Source organism: Pollachius pollachius (genome assembly GCF_949987615.1).
Source record: "Pollachius pollachius genome assembly, chromosome: 2".
Classification (NCBI taxonomy): Eukaryota; Metazoa; Chordata; class Actinopteri; order Gadiformes; family Gadidae; genus Pollachius; species Pollachius pollachius.
The window spans coordinates 41935757-41958533 of NC_136935.1; the positions used below are offsets into that span (position 1 = coordinate 41935757).

At 48.7% G+C, this 22777-nt stretch overlaps 2 protein-coding genes across 2 annotated transcripts in view; both read left to right on the forward strand.

Moving 5' to 3' along the window:
• sorbs2a (sorbin and SH3 domain containing 2a) overlaps positions 1-14047 on the forward strand; it is a 47238-nt gene extending 33191 nt beyond the window's left edge. Inside the window, exons 18-27 of the mRNA XM_079730344.1 lie at positions 473-648; positions 1243-3297; positions 3910-3989; positions 4386-4432; positions 4910-5024; positions 5725-5856; positions 6505-6699; positions 10167-10204; positions 10565-10671; positions 11775-14047. Of these exons, the coding sequence (XP_079586470.1) occupies positions 473-648; positions 1243-3297; positions 3910-3989; positions 4386-4432; positions 4910-5024; positions 5725-5856; positions 6505-6699; positions 10167-10204; positions 10565-10671; positions 11775-11836 (3007 nt within the window). The 3' untranslated portion in view covers positions 11837-14047. The remainder of the gene's footprint in view (positions 1-472; positions 649-1242; positions 3298-3909; positions 3990-4385; positions 4433-4909; positions 5025-5724; positions 5857-6504; positions 6700-10166; positions 10205-10564; positions 10672-11774) is intronic.
• A 1232-nt stretch (positions 14048-15279) lies between these two features.
• LOC307091857 (PDZ and LIM domain protein 3-like) lies at positions 15280-22777 on the forward strand. The gene is made up of 8 exons (XM_079758689.1): positions 15280-15449; positions 18826-18977; positions 19419-19503; positions 19744-19824; positions 20224-20330; positions 21005-21132; positions 21617-21728; positions 22050-22777. Exons 1-8 carry the CDS (start codon positions 15357-15359, stop codon positions 22237-22239), a joined length of 948 nt encoding a protein of 315 aa, XP_079614815.1. The 5' UTR covers positions 15280-15356; the 3' UTR covers positions 22240-22777.

Here is a 22777-nt window from a genome sequence, read left to right on the forward strand (position 1 = left end):
TTGGGAGGATTTGTAAATGATTATTGGATTAATTAATTATTAAATTATGGCTGGCAGGCTGACATTTGTTCCACATGCACGTGTCTGTATGTAGATACATATCTACTACATAATAATACGGGTTCCCAAAAAATATTCTATATTTATTTCATTCATTATTATTACTACTATCAATATATCATTTCACCCACGCCTCAGCCAAGGCATTTGGCCCGTAATAACCTGCATGTCTTTCTCTGTGCAGAATGCACAGAGAGAGGTTCTATGCCTGTACGGCTGTATCATATGTCTGCATGACTGGTGCATACAGCAATCTGGCACGTGAGGTCAGCCCCCAGCCTCCAGCAGCGCAGGGTTGGCTGCCCCCGTTGCAGGGGTATTGCAGTGAGGACCGGAGTAGGCAGCGTTAATTGTCCCGTCGGAGCAGCGGTAACAGCGGCCGCTGCTTCCCCCCCTCCTCTGGGCTTTGCAGCGCGGCCGGCGACTACAGGAAGCGGAGGAAGTCTGAGCCCTCTGCTTCCCTTGCCAACAACCCGTCCGAACAGAGGAGATCTGCGGCCTCCCCCAAGCCCCCGGACTCAACCCGAGGCAGCACCCTGAGGAAGCCCACCGCCCACTCCTCACCTTCCTCTCCCTCCAGACCTAAGGGTGAGAACAGGCGCACACACATATGCACATGCACATATTCAAACGCCCACCCTCGCGGGCGCACATTCACGCACGCATACACACACGTGCACGCACACAAAAAAACATACACGCGCACAAATTGACACTTTCAAGCATGGGTTCACAGAGAGACACATACTCTTACAGACACACAAGTGCACTCACACATGTTTTTTCTAGTAATTTGCCATTTCTGTCCGGCTGTATGTCTCGCCCTCTTACTTTCTTCTTTCTCCCTCCTACACGTTTTTCTTCTCTTGTTTTTCGAGCATTTCGAGCAAGGGTTATCTGCAGTTCCAGAATATATCAAATATATCAACCAGTTATAACGATTCGGTTGTGAAGGGAATGAAAAGGCTGCGCCGGGATGTTTGCTCTCACGCCCCCTGCGTGAGCATTTGACCAGGATGAAACAGATGCTCTGCTTTCCAACTTGTATTGTCTGAGGTTCTTTAACATGCCCGCCCTTCCTCTTCTAACACTCTTTCTGCCTTCTCCTCTTCCTCTGGCATGGTTCTCCGCCGCTCTCTCCTACCCCTCTTCTTCTTCTTCTCCTTCTTACGCGGCTGTGTGTGTCGGGACATCTGAAAGGTGGGGACGCATGCGCCATGTACTCCCCCCGCGAGACCTCCCCGGCTCCCCCCAAGCCCCACGCCCCCTGTCTCACGCCCCCGCCGCGCTCCGACGCTAGCCCCACGCGGCGGGACGGCAGCCCGGACGGCAGCCGCTCCTCCTCCAGAGGCTCGGGCTGTCTGAAGCGCCGCCGGCCGGAAAACCACCGGCGGCGGCTGGAGGAGGAGGGCCAGGAGGAGATGGAGACCTGGAGCGGTTCGGAGGATCCGCCTGCCCCCCTGGCCCCGCCCATCCCGGCCGCGCCGGGCAAGCTGCGGTCGCGCAGCTGCGACGACCTGCTCAACGACGGGCTCCCCGGCTCGGGCGGGGCCGGAGCGGCCCGCTCGGAGAGTGTCGGCTCGTTGCTCTGCGACGGCGGCAGCCCCTCGGGCGGCCCCGGCACCGGGTCCTCCACGGGCTCCCTGCCCCGCCCCCGCCCCCACCGCCGCCGCGCGCACGACTCGCCGGGCTTCCTGCAGCTGTACCGCAAGATGCACCACATCGACCGCGCCCAGCTCATCCCGTCGGAGGTCATCCGCTCGGTGCGCGCCCGCATCTTGGAGCTGGAGGGCCAGCCGCACCTCCTCCGCCAGCACCTCTTCCCCTGGACGCCGTCCGGCGGCGGGGACGTGCCGCGCGACGTGGTGCCCAGCCGCATCTCCGAGTACGAGCAGCTGATCCAGAAGTCCAAGTCCATGCCCAACCTGGGGGACGGCGAGGGCCCGTCAGGCACCAACACGCCGGGAGGCTCGTCATCGCTGGCCAGCAGCGGGGGAGGGGCCACGCCCGTCTACCCCAAGCGCCGCTTCTCCATCGAGTCCCTGCTGGAGGAGGACCTCGGCAACGGCGTGAACGGCGGCAACGGCGTGAACGGCGGCTCCAGCTCCGCCGCCGCCGCCGTCACCTCGCCGCGGGCCGCCGACGTGCCGCGCCCGCTCCGCAGCCCGCCGGAGGGCCAGCCCCGCGCGGGGCCCGAGCCCGACCGTGTGGCGCGCGGCTCCTTCGCGGCGGCGGCCCGCGCCGTGCCCCAGGGCCAGCGGGCCCACCCGGAGTACTCGGACAGCGAGCAGGACGCGGTGGCCTCGGACCTCAGCGACTTCGTCCCCGTGGAGGGCTCGTCCTTCTGCAGCGAGAGCGACCTGGACCACTGCTCCCTCACCTCCACCGAGAGCCTGTATGGCTCCAGCGCGCTGCACCACCAGCTGCGCCACCACCACGGCCTGCTGCACCACCACCACCACCACCACCACCACCAGCCTGGCCACCAGAGCCTGGGCCAGAGCCAGGGCTACCAGCACCGCCACCTCATCAGCTCCTGCAAGGGCCGCTGCCCGGCCTCCTACACCCGCTTCACCACCATGCTGCGGCACGAGCGGGAGCGCGCCCGCCAGGAGCGCCAGAGGCCCTCCCTCCTCCAGCAGCAGCCCCTGCAGCTGGAGCCGAGGAGCCGGGACAGCCGGCCCCCCACCCACACCTCCCAGTCGCAGCAGGCCATGGCCAAGCTGGCCTTCCTGGTCAGCCCCGTGCCGTTCCGCAGGAAAAAGGGCTCTCCTCCTTCGACGAGGAGGAGCGGGGGCGGGGGCCGCAGCGGCAGACCCAAGTCCAAAGAGGCTATTTACGACGCGCTGGACGCCGCCCTGAGGGACATCTACGAGCACCTCCAGGCGGAGAGGGGCCACCGCGGGGCCCGGGCCCCCGACGACGGCATCCTGCGGAGGATGCTGGCCGAGCTGCTCCCGGACGTCCCGGAGAGGAGCTCCTCGCTGCGGGGCCAGCAGAGGTGTCGCCTGGACGGGAGCTCCTCCAACGCCGGGGACCCGGACGGGTGCCCCGCGGGGTACGCCTCCTCGTACAGGCGGGACACCTCCTCGCCGCGGATACAGTCGCCGCGGATGCAGTCGCCGCGGATGCAGTCGCCCATCAGCGCCTGCTACAGCCGCCAGCACTCGCCGGACACGGCGAACAACAACGATTATGGAGAGGAGCGGGGCAATGGAAACATTCTCTGTTACTCAGGTGGACAACAAACTCGTAGTACATACGGTTCACCCAGGACAAGATGAAGGCCCTTCACGTCTCCCTGCCTGAATGTGCTGCCCAGTGCTGCTTTGCGTTCGCCCATGACCTCATCCCGCGGCAGTCAGCAAAACATCCATTTGTGTTTCTGGAGAGTCTTGTGGAACACCTGCTTGCATCATACCATCGGCTCCCGCCTGCTGTATGTGTCATCCGTGTGATGTGATTGGAAAAAACAATCTTATTTTGTGGTTTGTTTAATTTTGTTCTGCATTGCGTTGAACCCTCAAATTGTTTCCTCTTTTGGTTGTTTTTCTTCCCCCTCATTCTGCAATTATCTTTTCTATTGTGATGTTTTAAATGTGGCGATTTTCACAAATATAATTTTGCCTGCCTTTTGGTCACATGCATGCGTTCCTGTGAGTGAAAAATATTTGTGTTGTCGAAGTGGCAATGAAACAAACTATTTTCATTTTCAGTACCAACCTTCCCGTGCCCTTCATGTTCCCTGTGGTGGACAGGCCGAGCCCCCTTCCCATTCAGCAGCATGATTCACCCCATCATAACCGCTTTGTGACTCTCCTCCTTTGTCCTCCTCTCCACCCTCTCCAGACCAGGACGTCTCCAGAGGCTACTCCACCACAGATGGACACCACACACCGCAAGGGAGGAGGGCCACCCCCGACAGAGAGGTATACTGGCCCTTCACTGTATCACACTCTTATCCTGCAGTCGGGAAGTCCATTCGTTAAGATGGTGGGGCTCCGTGTGGGATCTTATTTGAATGGATATTGCTTTAATATATCTTGGTAATCTTTGATCTTGGAATTGTAATCAAAGTAAATAATTTAATCTTGTCTGATTTGCGGTTGACTTGGAATTTTGCACTGGTCATTTGATGTGTTTTATCTTCTTGAAGAAGAATATTTATATGTGAATATATATATATAAAGGCACATTTTTAATACGTGATGAAATCCACGCTGGCTCTCTCTCTCTCTGTCTGTCTCCCGCTATCTCTCGCTCTCCTCTCCCAGGTCTCCCATAAGCAGATGACACAACTTATTCTCTTCTCTCTCCTTCACCAGAAACAGCCGGCCAGAGCCATTTATGACTTTAAGGCCCAATCTGCTAAGTGAGTACAGGACCGGCCATGTACAGTACAGTACATTTGTGTGGAAAAAACTGTCTTGCGTTGTAAAGCATGACTTTCCAAGTGCTGCCTGATGCATTAGCTCCTTGGAATCTTCCAAACCTTGTTTTGAAGCTTTTGTTGCTGAATGTTTGTACAACCTGTAAACAACCTGTATGTTCGCCTGCCTGATTCCAATCCAACTGACTTTACTTTACTGTCATGTTTTGCATTACGGCTAACTGAAACACACATTTCATTGGCTGCATTATTGTTATTGTTATTTTTACATAACCTCCGCTGTTTGAGCCGAAAAGTTCAAAGCAAAGTGGTTGGAGCAAAGAACCAAATGCCACGGGTGGGTGTGCGTCTCAGGCGTCTCTTCTGCATGTGTGTTGGGTGACATGGGTGGGGGGGGGGGGGGGGGGGGGGGAGAGAGAGACGGAGAGAGGAGGGTGACGTAATGGGGCTGTTTGACAGGGAGCTGACGTTCAAGAAAGGAGACGCGGTGAACATCGTCCGGCAGATAGACAACAACTGGTACGAGGGGGAGCACCGCGGCCGGACGGGCATCTTCCCCATCTCCTATGTAGAGGTTAGTCAGACACGCCCTCTTTTGTTTGTCTGTGTGTGTGTGTGTGTGTGTGTGTGTTTCTTCAGAGGTGGAGATCATTTTTTGCATTCGCTTTTACACTCGCTTTTGAGTCTGTATTCTTGTGTGTGTGTTGTTATGGTCAATCATAGATCATAGAGGTCATGCCATGATGTTATTTACGTACGGCTGCATAGGTATCGTTGGTAGAGAGTCAATCGTCCTTAAGTGTGTTTATAAAATACATGAATATCTATTACAATAAGAACAAGTCAAACCCAAAGCAGCCACATAAACAAACCGTACCAAAACATCATCATTCACTTTAATGCCTTCTCTGTTCAAACAAATTTTCTTTGTGAAGAGGCTGCATGGGTTGGAACGTATCATTTGTGTCTCTGTTCCCTGAAGCAAAGTGGTACCTCCCTTCTGCTGCTGTTGTTTTAGTACAGTGTGAACGATGGCCTTTGTAAAGTGAGTGTGCTGATGGGAATTCTTAAACTGATACTGTGCAAACATTGGGCATTTTCAAAAGCTTGGCACCGATGTGAAATCCATTTTTGTTGGACGTTAAGCGCCTCGCACAGTATCGAGAACAGAACGATAATTTTATAAACATAAAAAAAAATCCTCTTTATAGGAATATCAATACACATTAATTTGACTGGGTAGCATACTGAGCCTACGTGTGCTCGATCGGTAGAAGATGCCGTCGTCGGAGAGGCGGCAGCAGCCCGTCAGGCCCCCCCCTCCCGCTAAGGCCCGGGAGATGGGCGAAGCCGTGGCCCGCTACAACTTCAACGCCGACACCAACGTGGAGCTCTCTCTCAGAAAGGTATGTGCGTCTCCGTGTGTTTGCTGCTCAGATGCAGCAAAGTAATCACATTTGGGTTGACCCTTGTAACCGGAAGATCACCGGCTCCTCCTAGTTGAGTTTCGAGGTGTCCCCGAGCAAGGCACTTAACCCTATCTGAGCTGGCCGCCTTGCATGGTGGAGGCCGCCGCCGGTGGCCACTGGTTAGAAAAGCGCTACATAAATGCATTCCATTTACCATTTGAGTCTCAGTTAGTGAGACTCAGTCAAACTTAGAGGAGGTTTTTTTTGGGGGGATGTAATGAAAAGCATTTAATTAGTCTTCTGGATTTAGTAAAGCCTTTTAGTGATAAACGCACTGTAAGTCCCCTTTTATTACTATCGGCTCCCCCTAGTGGTTATTTTGTCTCTGTCCGATCCAGTGGCTTGATTAAATATATCTGGATGTTGCTGGTTGTTGAAAAAGTTGTGGCTATGTGCAAAATGCAATAAGGTTTACATTGAAAGACTATTGTAGTACTGCGCTGAATCTGTGCATATTTCAAAACAATTGTAATGTCTGCCTGTGTGTGTGTACTTGTGTGCGTGTGTGCGAGCCTGTATGTCTTTGCCTCTGTGTTTTTCAATGTGTATGTGTGAATGTCTCTCTCTCTCTCTCTCCCTCCCTAGGGCGAGAGAGTGTTGCTGCTGCGGCAGGTGGATCCTAACTGGTACGAGGGGAAGATCCCAGACAGCACCAAGCAGGGCATCTTCCCCGTCTCCTACGTGGACATCGTCAGGCACTCTCCATCCCGAAGCCCCGCCCACCACGTGGATCCCCTCGGATACCCCGGCAACAGGACACCCAGCTCCACCCCCACCAAGGTAGTCGAGTTTGCTGGTAAAAAGTACAGTGAAAATGGAATTTCAGAAATACAAAAACAGCACCATTCACGCACATTCACACCTTTGACGTGTCGAACATTGTTTGAACTCCTCTTTCTATTCCAGTATCATATCAACAGTTTCAGTGTTCTTACATTTGAGTCGGGTGGACTGATAATGTGATTTTTTTCTGAAGTTGCTTAGTGGATCAACACAGGTTACCAATGTCAGTGATTAAACCAACTTGTTAACGTATAGGTTATTTTAAAGAAACGAAAAGAGGAAATACAGGCCATAATAGCCTGCGGTCTCAATCTCGCTCGACTGCAAGTTTAACGCGCGCGCACACACACACACACACACACACACACACACACACACACACACACACACACACACACACACACACACACACACACACACACACACACACACACACACACACACACACACACACACACACACACACACACACACACACACACACGCACGCCAACAGTCACACCACACAGCTTTCTATTCCCCTATTTATTTTAAAGCCTTCCCCCTCTCTTTCTTTTCCTCTTTCAATTCCTGGAGCCTCCCTGCATCCTCCCGCCTCCTCCCCACCCCCACCAGCCCCCCTCCACCCCTCCACCGCCCTCCGCCCAGAGAGCCCTCCACCTGCAGGCCGTCACCAACGAGTGGCTCTCCCTCACCCTGGACACGCCCCCCCGCGCGACGTGCACCCCTCCCCCGCCCACACCTCCGCCCCTCCCCGCCCACCACCACCTCGTGTCCCTGCCCAGAACGCCCCCCCCTGCTCCCCCGAGGAGGGGCTTCAGCCCACCGGCTCCGCCGTGGCGAGCCTCCTCTGGCCATTCAAGTCCCGTGTTCAGACAAGCGATGCCAGACTTGAACTTCTCTCTGGTGCCTTTTGAGCCACCACCCACTCACACACCTCCTCCTCCTCCTCCTCCTCCTCCTCCTCCTCCATTTTCCCCCTCCTCCCACAGATCTAGTGTCTCCTTGTTTAATAAAACTCAATTGCCCCAACCTTCGGGGTATCAGGCTTGGACAGGACAATATCATCCTCCTCCTCCTCCTCCTCCTCCTCCTCCTCCACCACACTCTCCTTCCTCCTCAAGATCTAGCGTCTCCTTGTTTAACAAAACTCAACCACCCCAACCTTCAACCTATAAGGCTTGGACAGGACATAATCCTCTTCCTCCTCCTCCTCCTCCTCCTCCTCCACACTCTCCTTCCTCCCCAAGACCTGCTCTAAACGTCTCCTTCATGAAAAACACTAGAGGGCCCCAGCCGTCGTCCTATCAGGCGGGGTCGGGGCGGTTGTTTTGCACTGAGGTGGAGCCAGAGGCTTTGCCCAAAGAGGTTGCACAGTGGTGGGGCAGCTCAGATCTGAGCATAGTCGAACAAAGCCAGGAACTATCGGAAACCCCACCGCCGGACGCCGACCCTTACGAACTGTTGCTGTCCATGATTCTGGATTTCGTCACCGTCGACGACGACGAGAAGGCCCCCAGGTGGTCCCCGGTCGAGCGCTTGGCGCCCGAGCCGTTCGCCGGGAGATCGCACGACAAGCGTGGTTCGTCCGAGGCGAGGCCCCCTGTTAGCACGTCGCCCGTCGGCCAATCAACGAGCGCCGTTCGACCAGAGTGCCACAAGCCCGTTACTATTGAGCCTCTGTCTATCGGTTGGAAAAAGCCTGTGAAACCCGGGGACGACCCCCCCGTGGAGGCCGGCCGGCTGCCCACCGTCACAGAAGAGGGCTGCATTGAGCTTTTTATTCAGGAAGAGGAGGAAGGAGGCGGCAGTGACGAAGAAGCCGACAGTAGATTGCCTCACGACGGCCAAAAGGTAGAGCATGACGTGTGGGCGTACACTTGTGGATTTTAAAGTGCTGTGATGAGGTTCTGCGTAGCACATGAAGGGAACGTGAGGTGAATCATGTGTGTGTCAATTGCTAGTTGTGTCATTTGTGTCCCCGGTTAGTTTAGCTGCTGTATAATTCCGGGGGAGAATCTCTCCTTTGCCTCAACCCTGATCCCACGCCAGGATTCATCTCATGAGGATGGATGTGTGTCATTGCTTCCCTATAGGCTGCCGCCTGCCCGGCCACTTTAAAACCCCTCGCTCCACCCCACCCCTGTCCGTCGCCCGTGCTAACGCCGCGACCAGCAGCTCCTCACTCCGCCCCTACCCCCTCCTCCACCTCCGTTTCCTCCTGCTTCCTTGATGGCGACGATAGAGACGCCATCAATGCCCTCACTACTGCTCCCTCTTGCTCTCCTCCTCAACCAACCGATCGCCGCCGTATCGCGTCACCCGAACCCCACCTCCGCCCGTCTCCTCTCAGTCCACCACCACCTCGACATCTGGACCCACCGAAGCAGTCCGTTTGCCCCGGCTCCCTTCCTCCAAGCTCCTCCCTTCCTCCACCCTTGGAACCCTCACACATGCAGCCATCACCTCCCCCTCCTCTACCCTGCTCTCCTTCTCCTCTATCTTCACCTCCACCTCCCGCTCCTCATCCTCCTCCTTCTCCATCAACCCCACCCCGACAAGTGCCTAGGTGTGCCAAGCTCAAGGTACAGTAAAGCTGCTTGTTGGAGCTTGGATGAGCGGTTGAGCACGCTGGTAGTGATTGATAACACCGCCGACCTGGAAAGCCTAGTGTTTATTAGAGTCTGTAAACGTTGAGGTAACACACAGTGTTGAGTGTTGGCGTGGTGTGCCCGGTAACATAAGTGAAAGTGATAGAGGTTGTCGACGAGCACTTAGTGCCCGGGAGGAAGGATCATGGCCGCCTGCAGCGTGTGCGTGATTGGAGTGTGATGACCGTCTTTAACGCCTCCCTTCTGTGAACAGATTGTCTTTTTTTTTCGCGGCATGACGTGTGCTTTTTTTTGCGTATGTGCTTTGTGTCTGGGTGTTTTGGGCCCTCCGCGTCCCTCTGTCCAAAGTGCCTGAAGAGTGTGTCGCATCTCTGGTTCTTTCAGCCGGCCTATAAGCACCACGACACGGTGCTGGAGGGTAAACCTCCCCGTAGCCCCGTCCAGGCCAGGAGCTCACCCCTGTCCATGGATAGAGGGGGAGGGTAGGGGAGGTCGTCCTGTCCTAAGCCCGGCCATGCTGGGCCATGCTAATCCTACTTGCCGTGCAGTGACCTCTAACGCCTCATACATCCATTGAGGGGTCGGTGTAGTCCGTGGATGGCGCATGGTAGTTGGGATGGCCCTGTTTTAGGGGAATGAGAAGTCGTTCTGCTGAGTCATTGGTTTCAAGGCTTGGTTGTTTTGGTTTGTTGCTTGGTTGGATGCTGTTGTGGTCGTTCTTTCAATGTCCATTTCTGGAAAATGTGTCTGACTTTGTCTGCATTAACTGGCTTTATTTTTACTAATGAATATGTTTTTTTCTCTCTCTCTCTCTCACTGTTCTCTCTCCGTACTTCTCTTTGTCTCCTTTAGCGATTCCTTCAAGATACACTCCAAGGTGGGGGAGATCCGTAAGTGAACATCTGTTTCCTTTGGACCGTATTAAAGACTCAAATCTCCTCTAACCCTATAACGTTAAAAAGCATTTTCACGGTGTCATGTTATGTAATATCACATACTGACAATCAGCTTCTTACAAGATCATAACCAGGGACAGGACAGTGTAGTGGATAGGGTGTTTGTTTCCTGTCAAGAAGTTCCAGGTTCGAGTCCCAATGCCCACAGTCTAGCTGTAGGCATCCTTGAACAAGATGCCTAAATCAAGCTCATTAATGAAATGTATCTGGATTCACTGTAAATCGCTTTGGATGACAGCGTCTGCTGAATGAATGATTAGTAAATCCAACCACCGTCTCCGTCTGTGACTGCAGGTTCCGTGCCCTATACAATTACTTGCCTCGCAACGAAGACGAACTGGAGCTCAGAGAAGGAGACATCGTGGACGTGATGGAGAAGTGTGACGATGGCTGGTTTGTTGGTAAGAAAAGCCCAGCTCCCCTCTACCTTCTTCTGTTTAGAGAGACTGTGCTTGTATGACTATGGTCGTACACTTTGAGGTTGCAGATCTTTCAAAAATACCCACAAGGACTGATTTAGGGCATTAACATGTGTTTTTTTCATCTTGTTTAAGTTAAAGGACAGAATATGTTGGACAGTGGGTACCAGCTTTCAATAAATAGCAAACATTAGTATATTTGCCACCAGGGGGTGCTGTAGTTTAACTTTTAAACTATCCCTAAAGGGGAAGTTCGGAATTTTAGACATAGGGCCTGATTCCCAAGTTAGCTTTGGTGTTCTTTATCATTGGAGACAGTTTTCAACACATTTCATTCAGTCCTTCTAGTTGCAGAGTTTGCTCGTGCTAGGCTAGCGCATGGCAACGGGCAATACTAGCCTGCTAATAAAATACTAGCCCACTCCAAAGTACACCCGAGGCAATCAACTATAACGCCAGACGGTCGATGTAAATGTCTGTGTTGATAGAATAATGTTAGAAACAAAACCAACCTAGCATTGCATTGCATTTTTAGGGACTTGCTGTGTCTCAGCAGCAGTGTTATATTCCTGGTAGTAGGCTACGGCAGCGGCGGACTGATACCTAGGTTAAATTCCGCTGCTGCTGAGAAAGTAGTCCATCAAAATGAGATGATTCATGCGATGCAAGGTTAGCTTTATTTCTGACATTATTCTATCAACACAGACATTTACATCTATATTCTGGCGTTATAGTTGATTTACCTCGGGTCTACTGTGGAGTGGGTAAGACTGTTTTATTAGCAGGCTAGTATTGCCCGTTGCCGTGCGCTAGCCTAGCACGAGCGAACTCTGCAACTAGAAGGACTGAATGAAATATGTTGAAAACTGTCTCCAATGATAAAGAACACCAAGGCTAACTTGGGAATCAGGCCTTATGTCCAAAATTCCGAACTTCCTCTTTATGCTGCAGTTTCCCATTTGTGTCTTGTACAAAATGCAGGTCAAGAAAAATTAAACTATGCTTGTTTATTTCAAATGTGTTTCTCCAGCTCTATTTTCTTATTTTTATCAAATTTTGATTGTTTGTTTTGTTTTTTTCAAAAGGGACTTCTCGTCGGAGCAAGCAGTTTGGAACCTTCCCAGGGAACTACGTGAAGCGGCTATAATTACCCCTCCGGGCGGCCAACAACCTTGCCCTCTTCCCCTTTTACCGTACAAACCACTCAAGACCCTGAGCACGATTCCCACAGCGAACCACATCTCGAGAAGGGCCTTGATCCATCCAGCGGGGACACAGACACTGAGCTTTCAGCTGTAACTCGCCAACGTCAGCCTGAGAGACAAACGGTTTTGTCCTGTTTTTGATTTTGAGTATGGCGGTGCGCCCCAGCTTGGTGTACCCACCCGTGACCCTTCACACGTTTGACCCTGAGAGAGCGATACAGAATGACGAAAGGACAGTCCAGGAGAGTGATATCATTAGTGCTCCGCCCAGGATGCCTTTTGTCCACTGTATTCGTTTGACTATATTTATGGTGGTTCACTCCGCAGCAAGTATTGTAGCTTCCGGTGAACCGCCAACGTATGTTCACATTTGGCCTCTTATTTTTGCTACACCAACATTTCCATCATTCAGTGTTTTTAATCCCAAAAACAACCTCACGATGGCGCCGTCCCATCCAGTCACAGAGTTTGAATCAGTGAGGCGAGTATTACGACGCTTTCTGTGTACGTTATTAGTACACCGAAAACTTTAATGTGTGCTGTCTGTTTTGTATTATGCCCATTGCAGCCATTAAACGTGTCGCGTGGTCAGGTTGAAGGATGGATGCCTAACGGGTGGTTAACTTACCACCCGTTATGAATCAAAAGTAATGTTAAATAACATGTTGGAATCAGCCCTTTGTATTGACTGTAGCCACATGAGGACTACAGTGAATATAAATGTGTGGATGTTTTCTACCAGTGTGCCTGGTTCCCAACATGCTTTTCATTTATACTTTTTTCTATGCCGTTTTGTTCCTCTTCATGTTATGATTCATGCCCTTTGGTGAATTGACCTAAGCCTTTATTAATATTTCACACCCAGTGTATTAACTCTACACTGGCAAATATCATTTAGAGTTTATGGGGGGGTATAGGAATCATGTTTTGGGAATTTTATGCAAAAAGATAACCGAATTTGTATGTATTTATAACAGAACAATTGCTGATACAACTACATGGTAGATATTTTGTCCATCCAGAAAAGGGTTCACTTTGTACCAACCGTGTCTCCTTCGATTCTCATCCAATTGACTTAAGGTAAAGTGTGCTTTTAATATATTTTGACAGCGGTAAGCTGAGCATCTTTTTCTAGGTAGATGCACACGCGCGGAAGTAAACCAACGGAGTTGCTATGGGCCTATGATGTATTTCATGTCACAACCAGACCTATGATTTTTATTCTATATTTATTTTTGTCAGGTGCAGGTTGAATTAGCATTTCATCAAATAATACGTTAGCGGTATCATTCATTAGATTGCGACAGAAACGTAGCTGACTGAAACCACCATTGAGGGCTTAGGGTGTGACAGCTACGTCGTGTTGTTTTTTGTTTAACACATGGTGGCACGCTGCAGGGCATGCTGACCTCTGATGCCCAGTTAATATGCTTTGTTGTTTTAAAGGTTATTTTACTCATATTATTCACATAGGATTGGACACTGACAAAACAAACCATTGTTTAAGCACCTTATTTTTGTTGTTTTCAATCATATTGTTTTCTTCACATCGCTCCGTCCTGTATGCTCCTCTTGGTGTGAGATCACTGTGTGTGTGTCTGTGAGTCTGTGTGTGTGTCTGTTGTGAGTGTGGTTTTTTTGTAAGCCTTTTTGTATGAGAGCTGTGAAATGGCCAACATACCACTGCTTTATAAAGTCATTGTTTTTCTCACCAACAATTATATTTGGTTTCCTCTCATTCTTCCGTCACATGTCCTTGTCTTTATCCGTGGTGCTACCGTCACTACATTTAGTCATTTCTATTCACTTATTTCTTGCTATGTTAATGTTGGATTTGGTCTTTATTGAGCATACACACATATGGGGTCCACTTCAAGACTGAGGAGATTTCATGCCTACATTACATACATATGTAACCTCCTAAATGCAAAAAAACACCATGTTTTGTGTCTTGGCTTCATGAAAACATGATCCATACTTACAAGTTGGAAGTTGTTTGAGAGTATGCACATAAGGCACATCATTGTGACAAACTTATCCTGTTCTTTATATAGCTTGTAGAATGCATTTAAAACGGGTATGGACTGATGCCTACCGACACTGGAAATTCGTAATGAGCTTCTATTATGGGCTCAATCTATGATTTCATTTAAAAAATGATGGGTTTTAATGCATTCTTGGACTGAAAAATTTCTACAATCTTTTGGTTGAATTGTTTTATAGGGCTTTGTTGCTAATAAAACATAAGCTGATTATTTATTTTACCCTCTTTTCTCTCATCAGGATTATGTTACTGGACTTAGACTTTGGTGGGAATGAAGATGTGTCATAGGATGATACATATACGTGATTATATTGATGTGGTTTTTACCGACTGTCGTAACGCAGACAGACTTGAGAGCACTGTGACAGTGAACTCAAAGTTGTTCCGTTTGCCTCTATCCACGACAGTGTCTAACTATGCCGTTGTGTAAATCACCACGATGATACAACAAAAGGAGGTAGAGGAAATAACTTTTTTTTAACTAAGTCCCAGACAAAACGCAGACACCCCTTTTAGTGTCCACAACAGCTGTTTTAAGTATGAATGAATTGAAGCATGACACTAGTTCCTGTTGTGATCTTACAGAGACAAAGTGAGAGAGAGAAGGAATGATATAGAGACAAAGGGAGCATGATAATGAGATAGGGGGTGAAGCGAGGAGGAACCTGGGCTCCATCCAGATCAACGGGAGCAGGAGGAATGTGCCGTACAGACGGTCCAGAGCGCTCGTGCGGCGCTGCACCTCCACACCAAATAAGGACTGGAGCGGTGAGATCCTTCCAGCATAGCCAGGGGAGCCCACACTGCCCTGAAGACTTGTCCCAGGGCCGGAGCTCCCCGCTAGGCTTAGGGGAGAAGGAGGAGAAGGTAGGGGATTCCTTACGTTACATTACACTACTTCAACAAAAATGCGACCTAAATTTGCTATGCAATTTACGAATATCAAACTTATTGTTTGTCATTATTTGTAAGGACCTCCTCGAGAATGAGATGGTACATCTCAAGGGGCTATCCTTGAAATAAAGAATAAAAGAAAGAATAAAAATCAATGAATTCAAATCTCACGTTAAGCAAATGAAAGCATGGAACGATGAATGTTCAACCAAACGATTATATCAGAATGCTTAAATGTTATCGAGGCTGAAAACTAGGCTCTGGAGAAGCATTGAGGGGGAGGGAGAGAAAGCCCTGCACATGAGTGTGTTTGCTAAATCAGCCCAATGACCTTACAATTAGGGTGGGGTTAAAAAACTCTCCGCCCCCCCTTCTCCCCTCCTTTGGACCGCTCGCCTGGTTCAGAATATCCATAGTGTAGTCATAACCTTGCCTTTTCACTGTGATCGCCACAGGGTGCCGGGCCGCCAACACACACGCACCTCCACAGGTCTCTGGTGCCAGGGAGAGACAGAGAGACGGACATGCCACTCAACCTGGTTCTGATTGGACCGGCCCCCTGGGGGTTTAGGCTGACTGGCGGGAAAGACTTCAACCAGCCCCTGACTGTTTCCCGGGTGAGTGTGTGTTTGTGTGTCTGTGTGTCTGTAAATGTGTGCCTGTTTGTGGGTGTGCTAGCCTGTATTTGAATACATTGTGTGTGTGTGTGTGTGTGTGTGCGTGCATTTGTGCGAGTGCATTTAAGAGCATACAAGTGTGTGGATGTATGATGTGTGGATACAGAAATAGCCTTCTCACAACTGTCCATAAAATGTGGATTGCATGACAGTGTTTTCTATTTCAGAATTTCGTGTTCCCTTCATCTTTATCTCCCTCTTGGTCCTTCCTTATTATTCCCTGGTGATCGTTAAATGTGTATTCAACAACTCTGTTTAGCTGTGGGAAAGTTCTTCCCAAAGTGAAAATTTGCCTTTTGTTTTTTTGGGTTTTTTTTCTTTTCCTTTTTTCGTGAACCACTCTTAGCGTATACAAATATCTGCCACAAGGCTTTTAATTCCTAAAATGGTGAACTGTAAAATTGGGAAGCCAATCATAACAATACATGGTTTCTGTAATCACCCAGCCATCCCTTCCCTGCATTCTGGACAGACCATGGCTGTAACTGGGAAAAGTTTCTGGCTGGCGCCTGTGTTGCTGTAAAAGAGTGATACAAATATAGGATTACATTGTGTGTGTCTCCTTTGGTAGACCCACAGAGACAAGGCTTCCAGACGTCTACCTTGCAGCTTCTGTTACCCCTTTTTATTTGTCCTGACAAAAATCTTACCAGGCAGAATATTCAAAACATTTCATTTTGACAGCTGAGCCAACACTGATAAGTTCACAACAAAGCAAGGATCACATTAAAGCTGGTATGTAATGCATGTATCCTCGAACAGGAATACACAAGCAATGTACAATAGTACCTCATGGTTCCAAAATTATGTTCAGAAAATAACTAAAAGATTACACTAATCCATCAAGAATGGATTACACATTTTCCAAATCACTGAAATGTTCTAAAACATTGTATTGTTTTATTTATTTATTTATTATTATTATTATTTATTATTTAGAGAGAGAGAGAGAGAGAGAGAGAGACAGAGACAGAGACAGGTACCTAAAGAGAGATAGCGCCACGCAAAAGTTCTGTTGTTTTTTTTTCAAAGTCAAATAATCACGCCCATGTTGATCAGATGAAGGATTGCCAGTATCCATGCTGTGTTGCGATGATTACGGCAAGTCTATTTTAGGACTGGCACCCTGTAGCACTGGCTATGAGTGTTATAGCTCCAGACCAGAGGCTCAGTGCATTAACCCCCCACCTGTTGTGTAGGCCTATATGAGAGCCATGATGAGAGACGCCTGGGATGGAGTGAGTAGGAGGAGGAGGAGCTCAATCCTCCACCACACTAACCAACTAGGCAGTACGCCTATGTAGCGACCTGAGGTTCTACAAAGGTTCTTCATTCCCTCTGTTTTCAACACACTTGCCTGTCCGTTAAGTCATTAAAGCTTGAAAAAACAGAGGCAGAGGTTTAAAAGTGCATTCATGAGCACAGTTGACCAGGTATTTTCGGAGTCCGATTTTGTCTGGAGAGCTGAGGACTGACTGACATTGTTGTCTGGCTTGTAAATAGATGGAATCAAGCTGCTGGAGAGGTTCCCTGGAGGGCTGCCGGAGTAAGACCTCCCTTACATAGGCACGACTGCACCCTGGGACTCTTGTTTACACTGCCATTTTTGGTCCGAAAGACCGTCCTCCTTGGGCCTGGGCACTGCTTCCTATTGGTCGAGGCAGATGAAAGACCGGCAATAATTATAATGTGGTGATTAGAAGGAGAGGAGACACTTTGAGTCAAATAATTGAATGTGTTTTTGTTGATAAGAGGAGAGTCCGTCGACATGCTTGTATAACTCTGCTGGTTGTTTAAAGTCGGATGATGTCAGTGGAGGTCATTCTTCCTTTTTTTTTTACTTCTTTCCTTTCTTGCATATCCAATTCCAGACGTGTGTTGTTTCTTCCTCACTTGCCCTTTCTCCCAAGCGCCTTCAGGCGCACCTACGTGCGTCTGAATGCTTCCCTATAATCCGTCAACACGTGTAGACAGCGAGACATCATAAAGATCCAGAAGATGGAAAGTGTGTGTTATCCAGGCCGGAGGCCAATGAATGAAGCCCCTGAATGAATATCCAAGAAACGGGAAGCACAAGCCTGGCTCTGACCCTTGGATGGGCGGGGGGAGGGGGGGGGTGCCTATTTACTGCTAGCCGGGTATCCTCCCCGGGGTATTACATCAGTTATATCCAGGCTGATGACCTAACACCAGTGTCAATGAATCCTCCCCTGGGGGGGGGCGCATACAATGCATCTTTAAAGTTCATGTTTCCTTTGGTGCTGTAACCCAGTAGGGCCATCCATGGGCCATGTGCGTCTTTAAAGATATCCTTTGGACGGCTGCTCGGTGGGGTTTGAAGTAGAGCGAAAAGGAAAAGTTTCCTCCCGGGATATCAGATAGTTATGTCCAGCGCGCTTCCTATACTCATCACATCACTGCTGCGGCTCGAAGGCAACCGTGTTCCATCTGGGCGACATCACTTCGGCGGGAAGACGTGTGTGTTTACTCTGTCTCCACGGCGATGAGCGGACGGTTTACACGACACACGCATACCGAACAGGACAGTGTTTTTTTCCGTAATGGGAACCCGTGTGTTCTTAGGCCAAGATGAACTGCCTGTGATAGGTTAACTATGATAAAGCTTGAACACACAAACACACTGATAATAAGCCTTTTAATGAAATAGACATTAAATACAGCCCAGGCTTTGTTTTGGTCTAGTTTTGTTCGGAAAAATGAAAAACAATGGAGGATTGTCCAGAGGTATCATGATCCCAGTTGTTATAATATAAGAGATACTAAAAGCAAAGTCTTAGAGATCCTGTTTACTGTAGAACACTGAGTTCCTGAAGGGCCAGAGTTTGACAGGACTTTCTTTATGGAGTTGGCTGAGGGAAGAACATGGATCCAAGACAGGAGAAGTAAGGGGAAGCTCCTGGCTCTAGATGCCTTGACCTCATGGATAAGAAGGGCGCAATAAAGATGTGGATTTGGGGGGAGGGAAGAAAAGACCTAGCATACGAGGTGCTCTTGATTGAGAACAGACTGTACATGAAGTGAACAGTTTCATTAGCTGCATGTCATTCACACTGAACCTTCTGGGCTTATGTCATGCTGCAGAGACAGGGACAGGGGGGTGTAGGAAAGGATTGTATTTATGATACCAGGAGATCATAAAGTTGCGATGGAATTCAGAAGTAGTGATGTAATGGCCTTGTAAAGTCAGGATGGATATCGTGGTGAATTTGAACATAAGACAGAAGTCAAATATTTTTCACACAACACACCGATTTTTCTTCTCTTTTGAGGACCTTGGTGTTCTATGTGTCTGTAGATAACCCCGGGCAGCAAGGCGGCCCTCGCCAGCCTGTGTGCTGGGGACCTGATCTTGGCCATTGAGGGGGTCCCGGCCTCAGACATGCTGCACTGTGAGGCCCAGAACAAGATCAAAGAGGCCTCCACCCAGCTGTGCCTCACCGTGGAAAGGTCAGGCACACACACACACACACTGGCAATCCGCAATACACTACGCTCTAAATACCATGTACAATTTGCTGTGCTTGTGAGTGAAATATTAGTCACACAGAATATGGGGACATACGAACATAACCATAGTGTTGAAGATTATTTTCAGAGGGGAATCCCCTATAGCGAAACATAAATTATTTCAGGCTCACATGCCCCTATACACACGGCCATACACACATTTGAAAGCACAATTGATAGATATACACACTGACCAGCATACATGAATGATCTTGACCTTTAAGAGATCCATAAATGACAACAGGTCATTTCCCTGTTAAATAACAGCGACTTCATTCGAGCGCACCGCAGCCGTCCACTGCCCAACACAACACATACCATCAACGCCCCATTACTCCATTGCTGATTCGACCGTCTGAACCGCCCATCTCGTCCAATCAGGACTGAGCCCAGGCTGTGGTCCCCTCAAGTTAAAGAAGATGGTCAAGCTAACCGTTTCAAAGTCAACCTGGAAGCAGAACATCAGGTGTGTGTGTGTGTGCGTGTGAGGGTGTGTGTGTGTGTGTGTGTGTGTGTGTGTGTGTGTGCGTGTGTGTGTGTGTGTGTGTGTGTGTGTGTGTGTGTGTGTGTGTGTGCGTGTGTGTGTGTGTGCGTGTGTGCGTGCATGTGTGCGTGCTTGCGGGTATGCCCATGTGTTGGTGCAGTACCTCCAAAGCAAAGGAGAGAGGAAGAGAATCGTAATTTTTTTCTCTTTCTTTCTGTTCAGGAGTACAAACCTATCGGAGCGGGACATAACCGGAAGGCTCAGCCATTCATTGCAGCTGCAAACATCGACGACAGCCGTCAGGTGAGACCCTTATGTTCCCCTTAGATGTATGAATACCCCTACTTTTTGTTCTTCACTTTTTAGCTGTCTTGGTTTGACTTGCTTGACTTGTCGGATGTTCTTCTTTAAAGGTGACACATTATACCACCAGGTGTTAGTATGATTAGCCATTTAAAGCCGTTTTGAGAGAAAAAGATGTGTGCTGGGTAAATCAGTCTACCAGCCTACCAGTGAACTGTAGCAAAAGCTGCTCATCTATCCGTCATACATCTAGGTGGACACGCCCATTTGTGATGTCAGAACAGGCAGATTTTAAAAACAGCTTGTAACGACTATTCACACTCACACCTGGTGGTATAATAATTCACCTTTAACTTCTCGATAAACTTCGATAATAATAGAGGCCTTGTGTTATCTAAGGTGGTCAGCTCGGCATACAACACCCCCATAGGCCTCTACTCTTCTGGGAACATCCAGGACGCAATGCAGGGTCAGATCAAAGGCCTGGTCCACGACAAGCCTGACAGGTGACCCCTACTGCTGTTGAACCACTTACCAATCACAGCCAGTCGTACGCACTGAGCTCTGTGATTGGATGATTGTGAATGTGTCACGGCACCACATGTTTCATTATTCGAAATGGTCACCCTTCATCGTACTGTTTGCGTGAGCATCTCTTTTTGATGCAAGCTCTGAGGGCAATGTTAAAAAGGTCAAATGTAAACAAATTGTACTTCAATATGCACTGTATTTTATTAATTATAATAAATTACATTGGGATTTATGCTTTTGATTAATTAATCATTATTTTAAACACTTGTTGTGTCTTGGGTGGATTCTTACACACCAATAAAGTAATTAAGCAGCTCCATCTGGTTTGTATCACTGTGACAGTGGCACTACGTGACTGTAGTCAGCATGGCCCTGACCTTTCTAGGCATAGCAGGCATTAGACATATGGCCACACTATAAAGTGACCTGTGTGTGTGTGTGTGTGTTTTTGCGTGCACGCATGTGTGATTGCGTGCGTGTGTGCGTGTGTGTGTGTGTGTGTGTGTGCGCGTGCGTGAATGCGTGGGTGTGTGTGTGTGTGTGTTTGCGTGGATGCATGCGTGTTTTCCTGTGCGTGCGTGTCTGTGTGTCTGTGCGGCTGTAAATGTATGCATGTGTGTGTGTGTGTGTGTGTGTGGGGGGGGTCCAGCCCTAGGACCCTGGCCTCCATCGAGGAGTCTGACGTGTACCGGATGCTGCAGCAGGACCACGAGGAGAGCCAGGAGCCTCGGCAGTCGGGCTCCTTCAAAGCCCTGCAGGAGTTCGTAGACAGCGATGGTACCGACGTCCCGATCCTATCGTTATCCCATCACTTTAAAGTGCATTCATTTCGGTCGTGGATGGTTCGTGAGGTTATGGTCGATTTCAGCAAGAGCTCAGCAGATGACAGACGACCTTGTTCTTTTCTACACATTTCATATTTTCATTACCATATTTAACCACGTTTAATTAGTGTATATCCTTGAAATTTGAAATAATGGATTCTTTACTATTTTGATATGACAATTATGTATATCCTAAAAATGTCAGCAACACATGTGTAACGTGTGTTCAACGTGTAATTTGCATGTGCTTCATTGTCACTGAGGTGGTGAAGTGCTGAAGTGACAATGACTGCAACCCCCTCTAGCATCTAGCATCACTTATAGGTGCTCACAGTGCGCTCCTGAGGTTAGCCATCTCATCCCACTGTTCCCATTGTGCTGCCGCAATCATCTTTTCTTTTAAAGTATTCACTTTAAAGGGCTAATTCGTCCGGCAGGTACTCGTCCCATTGTGACCAAGAGCGTGAGAGCCCCCATGACCAAGCCCAACGCGCCCACAGGCAACCTACAAAAGCTGCCTCTCTGTGATAAGTGTGGAAACGGCATTGTGTGAGTTTATTTGAATTTATATTTAGCGCTGCAATGGTGTGTCGTGAAAAAAGATTGTCCTCAATTAAAATTTAAAAAAAGTACTACTTAAAAACACTAAAACAAGTGTACAGCTAATGCTATAACAATATAAAAGGATAAACACTTTTTTATTTGAAATATATATATCGTATTGGCTAGACATGGTATCCAAATAAGTATTTTTCTCTGCAACCAATTAACTAATTATCCTTAATTGGTTTTGGCGCTACCTTCTGGATGTACTTGACTTTGTTTTCATATGTTCTGGCTCCTTTTCTCCGTGTGTTTTCTCTGCTCCAGGGGCACCGTTGTCAAAGCCAGGGATAAGTACCGCCACCCTGGCTGCTTCGTGTGTGCGGACTGTGATGTCAACCTGAAGCAGCAGGGATACTTCTTTGTGGAGGGCCAGCTGTACTGTGAGGCTCACGCACGCGCACGGACGAGACCCCCAGAGGGTCACGACCTCGTAACGACTTTTACCTCCGCATAGGGGTCCGTGTTCATGAACATGTTGTATAGGGACGTCTATATAACCACACACACCCACACACATACATAAACACACTCACATACTCCTACCATTGCGTCATATGTAGAGTTAGTCTACATTGTTGCGTTCTGCCACATATAAGCTTTTACATTGAGTGGCTACACTGACATTTTGTCAAAGAGATTTGAGCAGAATTGAAAACCAATTTGATCTGTTCCTCACATGCAATAAAACCTGATGGCATGTGCCTCTTTCCTCCTAACATATTGTCAAGACACATAGTGTCTTCAGATCAGAAAGGGACTATGGAGTGGATGGCTCCACGATAGACATCGATTGACATCAACGCTTTTTAAAAATAATTTTTGTAAAAGCACATTTAAACATTGCTTCACTTTATCGACATAAAGTACAATGTCATCAAAACGAACAAACATATTACCTTATTTAAGAAAGAGACGATTGAGTGATTAACTCAACAACAACTGCAAATACACTTGTACTGCTGTTCTATTTTGAACTGAATTAATAATAAGAA